General features: G+C 38.4%; 1 protein-coding gene across 4 annotated transcripts in view; it reads left to right on the top strand.

Annotated features, from left to right (window-relative positions):
• The window catches only part of LOC115265416 (PDZ domain-containing protein GIPC3), a 106,310-nt gene that overhangs the window by 73,572 nt on the left and 13,890 nt on the right, over positions 1–18,848 (top strand). For all 4 annotated transcript variants that reach the window (XM_062854409.1, XM_029870412.2, XM_062854407.1 and 1 more), the window contains exons 3-5: positions 14,495–14,725; positions 14,881–15,132; positions 15,195–15,284. In XM_062854409.1, the coding sequence (XP_062710393.1) occupies positions 14,495–14,725; positions 14,881–15,132; positions 15,195–15,284 (573 nt within the window). The remainder of the gene's footprint in view (positions 1–14,494; positions 14,726–14,880; positions 15,133–15,194; positions 15,285–18,848) is intronic.

Genomic DNA, 18,848 nt, shown 5'->3' with positions numbered 1-18,848 from the left:
TTTCCTTTACGAAAAGATCCTGGACCGACCGGGAATCGAACCCGTCACCCTCAGCATGGTCATGCTGAATACCCGTGCGTTTACCGCCTCGGCTATATGGGCCCTATATATACTATTTCAACTATACTATATACTATTACTAGATACTATTCTAGTATCTCCTCCGAAAATTTTAAAATGTTTTATCGAGGGAAACTAAAGTTTTTACTGTTTGAAGATTTTCCTCTATTTTCATAGTATGAGCTTATTCTATGAAAATAGAGGAAAATCTTCAAACAGTAAAAACTTTAGTTGGCAATATTGTCGCAGGATGTTTCATTGGCTCTTCAAATCATAAACAAATATTAATAAGTTTCACAAGCACCATTCCAAAGATACAACATTCTAACAACTTCTCTGAAAATTTGACAACATTTAATTGAATCGATCACAAATTACAGTGGTTTGAAAATATAAGATATAATAAAGTATATTGAAAATGTAGTAGAGTGTCCATTTCCCGGGCATTTTCCTTGTCCCGGGATTCGGGATAAAATTTGTAGCATATCCCGGGAAATCCCGGGATCCCGGGATTTTTATGAAATGCAAATTTCAGTGGAAATTGAGATGAATTTCAAATAAAACACCATTTGTCAGCTAATGTGTATCCATTTTGTTGAATATGGAGGGAAATTATTGTTACAGTAGTCACTCATAAAAACAGCTTTTTTAGTTTCAGAAATCCGATAAATAATAGGTACTCTAAACTAAATTGCAATATGCTGCTGGAGAGCTAGCAGTACTTTTTTGATTAGTTGCAAAATATTAATGCAATTAGCTCAAAATGTTTTTAGCATATGTAGATATTGTTTGATATAACTCTTGACTGAGCTTCTAAAGGGGCGAACATGTTTCTGTAAGCTAGGTATTGTCTCGATGATTTGGATAACCATACAATACATGCCCACACAAACTTTATTAATTATCGAGTGAGTAAAATTTGTGTTTACTTGATTGTTACAGAGGATTTCGTGATTTTGTGGTGCAATTATAGAAGTCGTCAAGAGAATGTGTTGTTAAGAAAAACTGAATCGTCCTCTTCCAGGCTCCATCAAGATTTTTTGAAATTTAACGCCAATAATGAGCATAAAATCATGGATTCCGGGATTCCCGGGAACTCCGGGAAATCAAATATTAAATCCCGGGATACGGGAAATCCCGAAATTGCCTAAATCCCGGGAATTCTTGTCCCGGGACGTCCCGGGATGGACACTCTAAAATGTAGTAACTTAATTGAATTTAATTTCAATTTCTCATGATAAGCATTCCTCGCAATGAATATATATTTTGTTACTCATCTAAAACTGTGATTATATTTCACATTTTTTTTTTGCGATACTATTACAAAACTCAGTAGGTGTTTTTAACGAGTTTATAGATAAAGCGATAGAATGCATATCTCCAATGAAATTGAAATCAAAGCTTAAAATTGTTGTTACTGATGATCATTTAAATGTAAAATTTTTAATTTCACGGAAGACACGTTAGTAACATGACGTATGAAGGCTGGGTAGCATTTTGGTTTACTTTAAAAGCTTCAATATCTTAAACATTATAACAGCGATTTACTAAGCTTCCTAGGAATACCAAAACATTGGGCTGTTAATTCAGTTTAACTCTCGTTTCATCATGAACCGTTTTCAAATTCACCGACAAGATACCAACATATTTATAACGTGCTTAAGAACAAAAAACGGTGCCAAACACTTTATGTAATCAACGCTCACGTCGTGCCACATTTTTATTTGTATTCGAGTTCTACCTGCTATGAAATATTAATTAGATTCTCAAACTACGGTAATTGACATTCCACTCAGTGAAATGTTGCCAAAAGTGATGGTTAGAACACTTGACTATCACGCCGAGGACCTGGTATCGAATCCCGCTCCCGACAAACTCACAAAATGTGAGTTTTTCCTTCGGAAGGGAAGTAAAGTGTGGGTCCCAAGATGAACTAGCCTACATTGAAATAAATTTTGTTGTGGAAACTACCGATTCCATAGTAAAATTAATAACCGTACCTATGATTCTCAACCGACAGGTATTTCCTGTTAATTCCACTAAAACACTGTCAATTTAACTAGCAGTGCTGTTAACATTACCAAAAATAATCTAAATTTAACAGCTGGGCATTGTATTTTTAACCATACCGTGTTGTAAGATGCGTGTCCAGGAAAAATTGACATTGTTTTGTTGTTGAGGCGACTACGCTATTAGGGAACGTCCATAAATTACGTCATGCAAAAATCGACCATTTTCAACCCCCCCTCCCCCCTATGACACACTTTTTGTATGGGACCTCTGAAATTTTTGTATGTCTCGTCACACTTTGCTGAACCCCCCCTCCCCCCTTAAAGCGTGACGTAATTAATGGACGTTCCCTTAGTTAAATTTACTGCAATGCATTGTAACTTCAACCGTATTGCAGTGAACTTAACAGATTTTGTTGTCGGTTGAGAATCATAGGTACGGTTAGTAATTTTACTATGGAATCGGTAGTTTCCACAACAAAATTTATTTCAGTGTTGGGCTAAAAATCTCGTTAATACAGATAAAAAAGGTGCCAAATTACCAGAGAAGTTGCTTGATTATATGCTTTATTATATTTTTAAATTTGTGAAACTCATGACACCGTTCAACACTAGTTCGCGTTATGGGATGATAAAAAAATAATAGGGGCTTGGGACCCTAGAAACTCTAATGCGTATTTCAATTGAACACCCCAAGTTCCCAATTCAAACTTCGGTCTTGAACTGTGAAGTCCCGTTCCAATATTTTTCAAAAGTTCTTTCACTATGACACTTCTATGGTTCCAAAATCCTGTTCTTTTTTTCTCATCTCATAATAAACAGTTTTTTTTTAATTTTGTTTAGCGATGTTATTATTTGTTTAAGATATGAAGAACACCGTGTGACAATATTCCCATATATGAGCTAATTCTATGAAAATATAGGAAAATCTTCAAACAGTAAAAACTTTGGTTTCTCTCGATAAAACAATTTAAAATTTTCGGAGGAGACACTAGAATAGTATATCTTTCGAACGCCGGGTGTGAGTTTGGAGTACATTTTAATTTGTTAATAGTGGTATCAGGCATACCGTGCGTGCATATTTACTCATATAAGAAAATCCTATAGAAATGGCTCAAAATCTTCAAATCACAAAAACTTTGATTTCCCTCTATGAAATATTTTCAAATTTTCAGAGGAGATACTAGAATAGCATATCTTTCGAATGGCGGGTGCCACTTGGGTGGGCATTTTTATTTGTTAATAACGGTTTTTGGCACACCCTGTTTTGACATTGACAGTGCTTTTTAGTTGGGTTTTGCCCCAACCAGTGAACATTCAACCATCGAGACAGCCCATCTAACGAGCTCTCAACGAACGAATCGTCACTGTAATCATTCCGTATATTGTGCATTATTAAATAGTCCTTTGTTAAAAATGAGGAGCACAACATTATAAAGGCATTGTAAAAGAACAACATTTGGATGCTTTTACCTGAAATTTTGAAAAGTATTCCCGTGATCTCATGATCAGAATTTCCCGAGATATGCTCTGTTTTTTTTTCTTCCCGAAACCCGGGACAAGAAAAAAGCTGGGAAATGGATACTTTTAAGTTGTCCTCTAGTAACTCTAGGAATCGGCGATCGATGCGTTCCAATATCCAGAGTTTTCCAGCAGACGGTACGGTGTCTGTCTATCACCAGGTGCTGGGCGAGCGGATAAGTGCGATTAGCGAGAGTGATAATCTAAACACTCTGTGGGAGTCTATTCATGGAACGATGAGTACGGTAGGACGGGAGGTGATAAATAAGCACTGCACGACCTAGGGACGAGGAGTGCCAGGAGGTAACGTACGAGGAGAATGCTGCCAGAAGAATTCGGATGCTGGTGTCAGGGACCCGGCAGAGCCGAGAACGAGTAGTCCAGGAACAAATCTACCACAAAACGGAAAAAAAGCAAGAACATGAAGAAAATGTGATTGTTTAGGCTCAAGAGAGTATGGATCAGAATGATATGCGGAGGTTTTATGAAGCTGTCAATGGCGTACGGAGTAAAACAGTGCCTTCTCCGATCATGTCCAACGACCGTGATGGAAACTTGTTGACAGAGAAAACAATGGTGGCTGCCAGGAGGAGACAGTACTTCGACATATTGTTGGCCGGTGGAAATGAAAAAGCGACAGACAGAATTCGAATCAACAACGACCGACAGATTGTGCTTGACCATCGCTAGACGAGGTGAAGACAGTCATTGGAGGACTGATGACAAGATGAGGCCGATTGATTGGTGAATATCAGACGGATTTTCGTGAAACCCGATAAACGACGGATCAGATGTTCACCTTGCGGAAGATTCTCGAAATATTTCTGGAGTACAACTTGCAGATCCATCTTCTATTTATTGATTTTAAAGTAGCGACTCACACTCAGTGAAGCGAAACGATTTATGGCAGATTAGGATCGAACATGGTTTTCCGGCGAAGCTGATAATACTGATTCGAACGACGCTTGACGGGTCGAAATCAAGTGTATGGGTTGTGGATGAAATTTCGTCATCATTCGTAACCTAAGACAGACTGAAGCAGAGCGATGCCTTTTCGAACTTACTGTCCAACATAGCACTTAATGGACCGAGACCAATGGAGGTGAATGTTTTGTTCGGTGTAGACTCACCGCTACAAGTTGATTGATTTTTCAGAACTTTGTTTTATTTTTATTAGGCAACGTAGACCAAGATACGCCCCCAGTACCTTATTCACAAAACAAAACCTACCAATTGGCAATGGAGTGTCAATCAACTAGTGCGGAATGCCACACTTCAGCGTAACTCGAAGCTTCCGGAGTTATTTTGTGTATGTGTCGAATTCAAACAAAACAAAACAAAACAAAACCAATGTAACCAACTCAACACCATTTCATTCAGCTAATCCTCTCTCATACATATGTACACTCTCCAAAGTAACCGCATGCCGATTGCTTGCAGGCAGGTATTCGCGCCTCGTCGTGGGGTTGAATGATACATTATCTATCCGGGGGATGCACTGTACACGTTGCGCTGCAGTGTAGTATGCAGATGTAGGGGCAAAAGGCACCTCCTGAGAAAAGTTTTTTATTAGGCTCCAATCGCATCAATATTGTATGTACCTCTAATTCTAGTTGAATACAGACACATGAATGATCTTTATATCATCATGTAAATATCTACTATAAGCTGCAAAACAATTGAAATGTTTAAGGATGGCTTTCTGTAGTTCTGTATAGCAAATTTTGAAACAAGTGATTTCACCCCAATCCCCCCTATTGATATCACCGATCGACCGCCCGCCCGCTCGTCCGTTGCTAATGATGATCACGTTCATCATCGGGTGATGGATTGGTTTTTGGGAGAGGCTGCTGCATGTAGATAAGCGCGAATAACTTGTGCGGTGTGGCCGCACGAGACGATGATTACGACGATACGATGATGGTGATGCTGTGCGCCTGCATAACACTCTGCCACTTTGGTACCGACTTACGATCTCCGCTGTTAGGTTGTAGTATGTAGTAAAGTTTGGCCAAGTTGGTTGGCCGATGGGACCGTTAGTTTGTCCGGAACTGCCTCTCGAGCGGTTGGAAGCTGGCTAACCTCGTGGCTTCGAGTACAAGTTATCGGGAATCGGACGGAGTGTGTGATTGGAGGATCGATGTGAATCAGGGGAAAAATCAAAAGTGAACGTGATGTGATCTGTGATGATAATTGGACAGTTTGTAGAAATTGTTTTAATGATGCCAGCTGAATATCGGAGTTGATGAAGAAATGGGAATAAGTGTTTAAAAAATCGGAAGATATACATTCGTGAGCGATATCTGATACAAAGAGCTAGATAGCTAGATAGATAGCTTAGTAAGTAAGTTTGAAAATCGGAATAAGTGGGAGTTTGAAAACTTTAACAGTTTGAGGACTTGAGGACTTTGTAAAACTATTAAACGTATGCATGTGTAGTGTTAGTGTGCCCATCATTGTGGTAATATTGTAATGGTTATTTATACAATGAGTTTCAAAATGAAGATTTTAACGAGTTTTGCAACGAGTTGCATACAACATTTTTTGCAATGACAAAAAAAAACGGTGGAATATAATTTATTTAAACAGTACCACCATGCTTCCATGGCTGAATGAGAGCGCCCACGTGTTCCATCCTACCAAATTTGAATCAAGCAAGCCGTGCTATAACCGTCACAATCGTCACAATATTTGAAGCTTTTGCCGTGGAAACTCTGGTTTCCAATCAAACAATCGCATTATGATTCATAATGCAACCGAAATGAGTTGCATTATGAACCATAATGCAACTCTTTGATTTAATGAAGAAAAGTAGACCGTTACGATACCAAAAAGGCAAGTATAAAATAAGATATTATAGTGCGGAGTTGCAAAAATTAATTTTTAAAATAGATCGCACCACCCAATGAAGGGTTCCAAAACGTTAGTGGGTAGTTTAGTAGTAAATATGAAAACAATCGTTTCTATCTGTTTTCGATAATAAATCGCTTGCCCCAACATTGCGCAAACTGTTCCTACCCGAGCAGAAGGGCAAATGGGGTAACTTGCAACACTTTTCGACTTTGAAGCAATATCATTGAAAATCTAAACATTTGAACCATCCTGTAAAGCATCGTGTACGCTAATTACCCAGAGTAGAATGATATGGAGCAATTGATTTATCAAAATATGTTGTCACCTAATCAGGAGGTGCGAAATACATGCTTGTTGCAAGTTTCCCCATCTGTGGGGTAACTTGCAACACAGGACATGAAGTTAAGATAGCTATCATTAAACAGCACGAACATTCTAGTGCTTAGTCGTATTGTAAATTTTTGATGTAATGCATGCATTGTTGAGATGTACACTAACCAATTGACATATATTTTTTCATGAAAGGGTTGATAGTTATTGCAAAAGAGAGTATATCGTTTAACAACAGGTCTCACGTCCCTCAAATATAAAACATATATGGATTTCGTGACATAGTACTCGTAACAAAATGTCAAGAATGATAATTGTCATTTCTTGAAAAGGTAGAGTGAGTCATCTTTAAGTAGTTTCCAATTTGAAGTGGTGTTTGACAATTTCTGCTAAATAACATGATTGAAACACATCTATTGAACTTTGTAAATATCAAAGTCGTTAATTTGGGTACTCAGCTGAAATAATTTAGTCCATCTACGTTCAGAATTGATGTTGGTGGTTGTTTTAAAGCGCCTATAAACTAAATTAAACTTTTAACAAGATGTAACATGAATAAAACTCCATAATATGATATTTCCTAACAATGTTTGAAAATCACGTTCAAAAAAATGTAAAAAATGAGTTGTCATTTGAAAATGAACTCGTTACGTAATCAAGAAATGATCCGTTTTGGTTATTTCTGTCAAAAATGTCGTGAAATGAAGATAAACAATAGAAGGTTTTGTCAAATTTAACTGTTGCAAGTTACCCCATAGTGGTTGACGAATATAATAATGATTTTTTACATGACTTAGTCGATAAGTTTATTAAACTTTTATCGTTTAGTTAAGCTTACTATTAGGTACCCTAACTGCAACCAAGGTCATCAGACTTATCGCACTTACCATAGGGGAGAGGTGAAACACGATTTTCATACTTGTTTTTATGGCATAAAATGAGCAAACCGTTTTAACAGTGTAGCTAAACAATAAACAAAGAAACAAAACTAATTTTTCCACTAAATCGATCTTTGGTATACATAATCTCTATAACCGAAATAGAAGGGCACACTAGTTTTCATTATTATTAGAAAATACTTCACATTTAGTGTATGTCATCGTGTTGCAAGTTACACCGCTGTTGCAAGTAACCCCGTTTGACGGTACCTTACAAATACCATGCGAAGAGCAACATGTGCTTTAATACCTAAAATTCTTATTGCAGCGTTATTGTGCGAAATGTTAAGAGACCATCACAATAACAGTTGGAGGTATTTGAGCAGAGTTTGGTATTGATGTAGTATTTGCTAGTTTAGCAGTGAAAATAACCGAAGAACAAGATTTGATATTACATCATGAAGTCATCGAACATATGAAACATTTAATAACAAGAAATGTTATGAGTTTGTTATTCAATAACTTTGGAATTTTCAAAGATGGAAATCACTCAAAGGGGTTTTTGCCTCTTCCAAATTTTTAGTTAAAAATAAATAATAATAATAATAATAATAATAATAATAATAATAATAATAATAATAATAATAATAATAATAATAATAATAATAATAATAATAATAATAATAATAATAATAACTTTGGAATAACAAATACAGCAATTGAAATTTTAGGTATGTATTTATTATTGAAATAACAAGACTTCCTTTTTCTAGGTGTTATTTATACAAAATTGTGGTATTCGTTTTTGTTATTTTGCCTCTTATTACCACCTAATGAAGGGCATATCTAGGTATGGTACACGGTTTATATGGGAAAATATAAACAATGTAAAAACTGCAACTCCTGTATACTTTTTGAGTTCCATTTTCATCCCATATCAACTGTGCAAAATTTCAGATCGATCGAAGAAACTATATTTTAGCGCCAGCCATTCTTAGTTTTTCATACGATTTTCTATGGGAAAATTTTCTTCTTCAAAGAAAAATCGCTTGAGGTTACCCATTGATCCCTAAAAATAAGTCGTTGAATGATTTCCGTAGATAACTTCACGAGGAATCAGACCTCCGAAGACCACAAAGCGATGCGACATTCGTTGAAAAAGTTATTAAGCTTTACTCGATCGCTAAAATGACGAGATTTTATTATTTATTGTTATTCCTTACGTGTTAAACAGCGTTTGCATGCCATTTGGTTTTCAGTCAATAACTTTTTCCACGTGCCTTAGATCGCTTTACGCTCTTCGGAGGGTTTGTTCCTCGTAAAATTCCCAATAGAAATCATTCATCGATATATTTTTAGGGGTTAAGGGGCAACCTGGGGCGATTTTTCTTTGAAAAAGTGATTTTCCTTATAGTAAATCGTATGAAAACTTAAAACGGCTGGCGCTAAAATATAGTTTCTCCGATCGAGCTTAAATTTTGCACAGTTGGTATGGGCCCAAAATGGAACTCAAAGAGTGTACAGGAGTAAAATGTATTTTTGTGTCCCACGCTAATAAATACCTTGATATGTTATTCACTTGTTATTTTCTTCTGCTCAGGTAGTATGGAGGTAAAACTTAATTTTGGTTCCAAATGTTGCGGTATCTTATAGAAATTACATGGGATTTTGGAGGAAACAACATATATAATATAATGTGATATAATTGAACATGATTATATCACAATCAGGACATGGTTTTTCAGGATTCTGTTATACATATTTTTATTGCGGGTAGGGACACTACCACAAAAATAGGAACACAGCAGCAAAAATATTATGGATTTTTTTTAAATAGGTTTTTGGACTTGCAGCATTGTAATCGTACTAACAATTCCCCTGTATGTCTTCCGCCGTTTTTTGTAAGTTGTTTGTACAGGTCTCTGTGGACAATTCTGATTGGTTCAACAAGATTTTTTTTCCAAAATTTCGATTTTTTGCAATTGTTTATTTTTTTTTAAAGATTATAAATGGCTCCCCTTTTGCTTTTCATAATCATTCCTAAAGAGGATTTTCAAGTCTATTAACCATAGTAGGATGCTGGGGTCAATATGACTCATATAGGCAGTAGGCACGCTGAACGTGTACTACGCTATCGTGGTGCGAAAAGCATCTTAGTAGGGTTAAAAGAGAAAAAAACGCAAGTGTGAACTTCATTTTATGTGTCTTCCGTAGTGCACGGTGCATGACCTATTACCTCCAAGGAGAAACAAAGGTTGAACTCTCATTTTTTTTAGAAGTGCTGGACGTAGCAGTAGATGTCTACACGTTGTGGTGGAACAACCCGAGTAGAAGAAAATAACAAGTGAATAACATATCAAGGTATTTATCTTAAATACTACCTTACCTTAATATGCCCTTCATTAGGTGGTAATAAGAGGCAAAATAACAAAAACGAATACCAAAATTTTGTATAAATAACACCTAGAAAATAACAAGTCTTGTTATTTCAATAATAAATACATACCTAAAATTTCAATTGCTGTATTTGTTATTCCAAAGTTATTGAATAACAAACTCATAACATTTCTTATTATTAAATGTTCCATATGTTCGATGACTTCATGATGTAATAGCAAATCTTGTTCTTCGGTTATTTTAACTGCTAAACTAGCAAATACTACATCAATACCAAACTCTGCTCAAATACCTCTAACTGTTATTGTGATGTTCTCATAACATTTCGTACAAACAGCTGTTCTATTTTCGTCAAAAAATTACCGAACACGGTATTCCAAATTTAGTTTGTTGCATATGCAATAGAGATTTTTTTTTGCCTTCGTTCAAATTGGGCCAAACGGTCTCGGGTTTTCATGAAACTTTTTCCACAGACAGGGCTCATGGATATATGAACAAAAAAAATTGAGAAAAATTTAGGGTCGCCTATTTTCCCGGAAAACTCAGGTGGGTTTTTTTCCCTGACACTACTTACTTTGAAAAATCATAATTCAAGAACGAAGCATCGTACAAACAAAGTTTTTTTTAGAAAATGAAAGGAAAAGTTTTCCACAAAATTTTCCATAGTTGAGAAAATTCGTAAAGAAAAGCCGAAAAAACTATGCCCGAACTTGTGGAAAATTTTCAAAAAAATATTTTTGAGGAGGTAATTTCATAAGCTTTATTCGCTGAAATTTTTGGAATGCATTTTTTTTTTCGTTTTTGAGTTATGGCCAATTTTGTTAAAAAATGTCCAGATTTTTCAATAGGAGTTGAATGGCTTCAAGGTTGTGGTTGTGTGTTGTGAAGAAGAAAAATAACGTGTTTGTGGCGTTGAGCTGCGATTTTGAAAAATATTTACTGGTGCTTGTGGTTACTCCAACTCTAAGTTTGTTGGAGGTATCTGAAGCAAAAGGACCTCGGAGTTCTCCGACGGACAACAAGTGAAATTAAGCTTTCATTATCTTCATTGCAAAATCCAGTTAGTTTGCTCCGTGTTAAACGGCCCCATTTGAAGTTCCAAATGGCTTTACAGAAGTTGAGCACGATCGGTTGTGCTTACGCGTTGTTCTACTTGTTTTAATGGATGTTTTTTTGCATCCCATTATGTGATGTCGAGGACCGATTTTTGCTAAAGAAAGTTATACCATAGGCATTGTCGTCGAACTTTAAAAAGGGATAACATATCTGTTCGCATCATACCGGGCAAATTCTTGGATCTGTGGATTGCCTAGAACCGAATCGACGCAGTTACAACGCGTCGGATCTCGGAACCTTGGGTAGTTTCCTGCCGCCACAGTTCCTCAATCCTCTATGAGGCTTTGTCGCCCATCGAAATAGGAACATTTTATAACTGTTTGCATGGTCAGAGTAAAACACCTATAAGCGGTGTGTAGGGCCTATTTCAAGAAGAGTTCCCGAAATATCCTAGGAAATGTTATTACATCTCGTTTTATATACTCATCACCTTGGATTCGCTGTGAACGACCGGAATATTTCGCATAGTATTCTAGTGGAGGCTGGACTGTATCGTTTCAACTATCATTAAAAACGGCTACGAAGTCTCGAAATTAGCAAACGATGTTTGTTACTTGCCCAACGTTTCGACACGGGGTTGGTGTCTTCTTCAGGGGGAACTAGAATTTAATACATGTACTAATTGGTCTGTTACATAATTTTGTCACGGTAACTTACACTAATTTGGTCGTTTTTGGTCTTGTGTTTCGTCTAACTGTAACTGTCCTGTCATTAATTTGTTGGTACATGCTGTAAAATTATAGTCATTATAAATGTTGTCTAGTTACTTGTCTGATCTAATAAAATTTATGGAAACTAATTGTCTTACACTTATTTTGCTTGTTATAACTTTCAACGGACATTTGGCAATGGCGCAACTTTGCCTTTATCATCCCCTCAATTATGTTTAAAATTTGTTGGTAGCGAAAACTGCCCTATCTTAATAACTACGTTTCGTCTTCAGTATTTTCTTGTTTGTCAAGTGTGTATCGTTTGGATGAATTTTTGATGCTGTTCAACACTGCTGCGTATGTGATACTTAGTCTATCAATGTCTGTCCGTTTATTAACTGTGTGGTCTGTGTTTGTGATGTGGCACATCTCGAGGAATGGAAGTAGTATCCATAATTTTACAGCATGTACCAACAAATTAATGACAGGACAGTTACAGTTAGACGAAACACTAGACCAAAAACGACCAAATTAGTGTAAGTTACCGTGACAAAATTATAATTAAGTAACAGACCAATTAGTACATGTGTTATATTCTAGTTCCCCCTGAAGAAGACACTAACCCCGTGTCGAAACGTTGGGCAAGTAATAACCATCGTTTGCTAATTTCGAGACTGCGTAGCCATTTTTAATGATAGTTTCGCATAGTTTTTCTACAATCATTATCCAGCTGAGACGTGCGATGTAGCTTTAGCGTTATGGGAGCATTCTTATACGTTTTTAGACAATTTAGCATTAGACAAACTTCGCGCCAACCCTTCTACGGGGCTGGCAGCACCCTCTCAGAATTCAACGATACTTGGTGGGCATAAACACTAGGTCTTTTAAGCAACATTGCACACTTTGTTTTTTTCAAAATTTGTCCATTTGTAAAAATACAAAAATAAGAAACAAAACAAGCAGTACTTCAATCTGTAGTTTTTTGTAGGATGAAATTGGGGGCCATATGCTTAATAAGGGAACCATTATCCTATATTACTATTCTTAATAATACAGTCGCATAACTAAGTCATACTGAATTCCAGATCATTCCCGTCCATAATCCCATCTCCTTTCTATTTACGAGGGCGTCGGTGAGTCGCTGGCATCTCGATAAATTGATATATTCCATTCCCTATTATCCCTTCCCATCCACATAACGAATTTCTTATCGTTTCAGAGAGCGATCAATGGCGCTTAAGCCTATGATTGTTAGCCAGGACACAGTGTAAATGTCTGTTCCCCAACCCCGAAGCAAAAAGGCCCTTGGAGTGTCAAAATCTCTTAGCTACGTCACTCCCAACGATGGTGTTTAAATATACTAAAACGTTTACACTCACACCAACACATTTGCATGACCTACTCAAATACACTTACATAATCTGAATCTTGCCGCATCACTCGATTATAGTGAATCCCAAATCAACCAATTCCAAATATCCAACTCCTTGATACTTATGGGGGCGTCGGTGAATCGCTGACCTCTACTCAGGTAGACAAAAATATCAAAATCAGATCTCAAATCGAACAATTTTTGATGTCATATTTCTATGTGATATTCAGGTGTTATTCAAAGATTTAATAATTATCGCACGAATAACTCAAAGCGATATGAAATCAGTTTTTGTTCTTGTATAAATATCTGAAAATATCTACATAAGAACAAATTTAGTTCTTGTGAACTAAATGAAACACATACACCCAAAGAGTTGGATCAATGTTAGTGAAATGCCATGTGCCTCTTTTTGAGCTGTGAAAACGAAGAACTTAATGCTCTTATTCCCCTCAAAACTCACAACAGTGAGGCACAGTTGAGTGATAAGCATCGCCGCCTGTGGAGTTGGCTTTTTTCAAGGAAAAATGTCGATAAATCTTGACTGATATTGTTTTGATCTTGTAATACGAGCTATTATTGAGCACTTCTTCATACTAGATTTTGATATTATTTCTGATGTTTTACCTCTTATCTCAATCAAACCTATATTAGTTTTCGTTCTTCAGTAATTCAGTTTTTAATAACTGAATGTGTTATTCGTCATATTTTCCCACCTACTTGCGTAGGTGCCATCTAGAGGATAAATCGCGAATCAAAGTCACAATTATCAGATTGTTCTTAGCTTGCTGATCAACTTTACCGAAGACGGCATCATTCTATCTCATCAGGATTTTAAGACATAGGAGTTTGGCTATTGGCACTGGTGCCGCCTAGCGGACGAATCTCGAACCAAGGTCACCATTGTCAGACAGTTTTTAGCTTGTCGAAATTTTTTTCTCAAGACACTATTCTTCTATCCCATCTGGATCTTCTGGTATACGTTATGCAAAATATATAGCCTGATAAATTCTGAATTCCGAACGAATTCTGAATGTATTTCTTGGCCATTAGAAGTGGGTTATACATAAAAACTGTAATTATGTGCAATTGCGTACAATAAGCTTCAAATGTAAAAAATGAGTAAATTTTTTGTAAAACTGTAATTTAAATAATTATTATTTTCAATTTTTTTGTTAATCATTCATTATTTCAACGTTTACTTAAATCACAGATGCACACACCGGAACTGTTGGTAGCTAAAACCCTCGAACTTTTGGCAATCAGCATAACCCTTGTATCCATCCATTTTGTTCTCCCCATTTTCAGATTCTATTCTGCACGCTAAACTCGCACAAGGTCGACATGAGCAACCTGCTGGGCGGTCAGATCGGCCTCAATGATTTCATCTTCGCACACAAAAAAGGCCGACCGAAGGAGGTGGAAATAGTGAAATCGGAAGACGCCCTCGGACTGACCATCACCGACAACGGTGCCGGATATGCGTTCATCAAGCGGATCAAAAGCGGCAGCGTCATCGACCGGATCCAGCACATACAGGTGGGTTTTTTTTTGGTGAGAGTTACTTAGTAATTAGGTTTTTATACCATAAAATATGAGAAACCGTAAAATATGAAATGTTTGACCAAATCTTGTTATTTTATTCAATACTATAACCAAGTTGAGGTTTAAACTAATCTACCCTAAAATTACAGGTCGGAGATCACATCGAAAAGCTGGACGGTGTCAATGTGGTTGGCAAGCGACATTACGAGGTGGCCCGCATGCTGAAGGATATTCCTACTGGATCGACGTTCACGATTCGATTGGTCGAGCCGATGAAGAGTGGTTTCCAGGGTATTGCACCGCGTAAAGGCGGTGCCAAACAGTCGAAACCGGGTGGCTACGGCAGTGGAAAGGAAACGCTTAGGTTTAAGGCTAATGGCAATGCCGCCATTGAGGACGAGGTTTGTTGTGAATATAGGTTTGTGGGAAACGTCCAATTATACAGACTTTCTTCTCATTTTAGCACGACGATGCAACACAGTGTGGAATAGATGCCATCAATACACTGCTAGATTCGTTTATGGGAATCAACGACACAGAACTAGCGACGCAGGTGGGTATCAGGATAAGTTACATGGAATTACTTTGATATCGGTACAGGGCTATATTATCCATAGTAAAGATATTGGGGTAAATATGACCCAGACAATCAATAAAACCATCGTTGAACGTACGCTACACCTAGTTGGTGCGCCTAGCCTGACATACTTACCTTACCGATCAGGCTAAGGCCGGGGTGGCCTCTACTGTACATAGTAGCCGACTCCATTCCACTCGGTCCATGGTTGTTTGTCTCCAGTTCCGCACTTTGCGTAGGGTCCGCAGATCGTCCTCCACTTCGTCGACCCACCTAGCTCGCTGCGCTCCACGTTTTCTTGTACCGGTCGGATGACTATCGCGAACCATTTTAGTCGGGTTGCCATCCGGCGTCCTGATGACGTGACCCGCCCACCGTAGCCTCCCGATTTTCGCGGTATGGACGATGGTTGGTTCTCTCAGCAGCTGATGTAGCTCGTGGTCCATTCGCCTTCTCCAAGTCCCGTCTTCCATCTGCACTCCGCCGTAGATGGTACGCAACACCTTCCGTTCGAAAACTCCAAGGGCGCGTTGGTCCTCTGCATGTAGGGTCCATGTTTTGTACCCATAGAGGACGACCGGTCTAATCAACGTTTTGTAGATGGTTAACTTCGTGTTACGGCGAACTTTATTCGATCGTAGAGTTCTGCGGAGTCCAAAGTAAGCACGATTTCCTGCCACAATGCGCCTCTGAATATCTCTGCTGGTGTCGTTGTCGGCGGTCACCGGTGAGCCCAAGTACACGAATTCTTCAACCACCTCGATTTCATCACCGTCGATATAAATTGGCGGGCGCGGTGATTCCTCCCTGGAGCCCTTTGCCATCATGTACTTTGTCTTCGACACATTAATGACTAATCCGATTCGCCTGGCTTCACTCTTTAGTCAGATGTACGTTTCCGCCATCGTCTCAAATTTACGAGCAATGATATCATCGGCGAAACCAGACAGCTGAACGGACTTTGTGAAAATCGTCACACTCGTGTTTATCCCCGCTCTCCTTTTTACACCCTCTAAAGCAATGTTGAACAGCAAGAATGAAAGACCATCACCTTGCCGTAACCCTCTGCGAGATTCGAAGGGACTCGAGAGTGTCCCTGATACTCGAACTGCGCACATCACTCGATTTATCGTCGCCTTGATCAACCGTGTCGGTTTATCCGGGAATCCGTATTCGTGCATAATCTGCCATAGCTGTTCTCGATCGATTGTATCATACGCCGATTTGAAATCGATGAACAAGTGATGTGTGGGCACGTTGTATTCGCGGCATTTCTGCAACACCTGGCGGATGGCGAACATCTGGTCCGTTGTAGCGCGGTCACCCATGAATCCAGCCTGATATTTCCCCACGCACTCTCTTGCAATCGGTGATAGACGGCGGCATAAAATTTGAGAGTAGACAGTATCTTGTAGGCAGCGCTTAGTAGTGTGATCGCGCGGTAGTTCCCGCAATCCACCTTGTCGCCCTTTTTGTAGATGAAACACACGATACCTTCCATCCATTTCTCCGGTAATACTTCCTCCTCCCAAATCTTGGTAATGACCCAGTGTAGTGCTCTCACCAGTGCTTCTCCACCGTATTTCAGAAGCTCGCTTGGTAGTTGATCTACTCCAGCGGCTTTGTTGTTTTTCAACCGGCCAATCTCCTCCTCAATCTCTTGGAGGTCAGCATCAGGGGCCGGAAGTCTTTCGTCCTGTGCACATACTCCTAGATCTGTTACCATGCCACCTTCGGTACTTGCAACGTCGCCATTGAGGTGTTCATCGTAATGCTGCCGCCATCTCTCGACCACCTCGCGCTCGCTCGTGAGAATATTCCCGTGATTATCTCGGCACATGTCGGCTTGTGGCACAAAGCCTCTGCGCGAGCGGTTCAGCTTCTCGTAAAACTTTCGTGTGTCCTTAGCGCGGTACAACTCTTCCACCGCTTCGCGATCTCGTTCTTCCTGCTGGCGTTTCTTCATCCGGAAGACTGTGCACTGCTTGTTCCGCGCCTGTCTGTAACGTGCCTCATTCGCTCTCGTACAGCATTGTTGCAGTATTCTCGCCCATGCTGCACTCTTCTCGTTTTTTAACTGTTCACATTCGCCGTCGTACCAGTCGTTTCTGTGATTTGGAGTCGCGAAGCCTAGTGCTGTAGCCGAGATACTACCTATGGCGAATCGGATGTCCCTCCAGCCATCTTCAAGTTTAGCTACTCCAAGCTGCTCTTCCGTTGGTAGGGCCGCGGGCCTAGCCTAACATCCTAGAGAAAATTGGTAGGCATGAATAAGCGTTTTAGAAGCAACTAGAGCAACCTGATATTGATCATGCGAGAGAAAGTTGGAAGTTCGGAAGTCAAAACTTCGGCGAAGTTCGGCGTCGGCACTCTAATATGGGCTTCACCGACGCATAAGAATTGTCTGTGTCGGCGACGCTTCAATTAGAATGCCGACGTTTTTACTTCGGTGAATTTTTGTTGGGGATATTTGATTTCACATATCGACTTAGGTCTGAAATAAACCAATATGTAAGGACTGTTCATTTCATAAAGAGGACACCTTGCTTGTGCGATATCTTTTTTATTTTTCAATAAAATCATTATCAGTTTTCTTGCATAACTTTTAATGGTTATTCTGTTATGTAGAAAAAATATAACATTTTACAAACTGTTCTTCATCATGTAACTGAGGCGGTTTTCGTTGAACCTCAATAAAAACCCATTTCTCAAGATTCTACATAACTTTTCACATGCTTAATATTCACATTTCCATCAAGTTTTTAATGTATTGGAATCTCATGCCATTCTACTAAGCAGCTACCAAGCAGCTTGATATACTGAGTTGCCTTGTTTCCATTGAAAGTAATAAAAAAAATACTTATTGAAGTCCCTGCGAATTCAGCTCAAAATTTGTCCAGTGTAGTAGAGAATCGCTTTCTAAATTATACAGAAGAAAGATATTAATCCACAATGATGATCATTGTGAAAAACTACTTACTTTTTGCTCCAGGGCATTCTTTTTTTATTATCGTACAAATTGGGCCGAAGTGTCTCAGATTTTCATGAGACTTTTTCCACAGGCTGGGCTCATAAATATATGAACAAAAAAAAAAAAAAATTGGGAAAAATTCAGGGTCGTCAATTTTCCCGGAAAACTCAGGTGGAAATTATTTGTTTTCCCCTGACACTACAGGTATGTTCCGTTTTTAACAACACGGCCCGCGATTTTCAGTTGACAAAAACGGAATAGTGATAAAAACGGAATAATTTTCTTTGACAAAATATTTTGCAACATTTTAATATGAATTGGAAGTTTTACTGTAAAACACATCCCAAAAGTAAAAATATGCAGTTCACTATGAAATTTAATTGTTTTTTGATGTCTTGGTTGCACAGTTCAAAATATATTTTTTTTACTGTGACGCCGACAAGAGGTTTTCACCACATTTTCGGAAATTTATTTTCGTTGAACGCAATAATAACACATATTACAATTCCAGTATTCGGATCGGCGTTTTAAAATATGACATACTTCAAGGAATGATAAATCTCCAGGAA

Source organism: Aedes albopictus, chromosome 2, assembly GCF_035046485.1.
Source record: "Aedes albopictus strain Foshan chromosome 2, AalbF5, whole genome shotgun sequence".
In the NCBI taxonomy this organism is placed as follows: Eukaryota; Metazoa; Arthropoda; class Insecta; order Diptera; family Culicidae; genus Aedes; species Aedes albopictus.
This window is presented reverse-complemented; position numbering and strand designations above follow the sequence as displayed.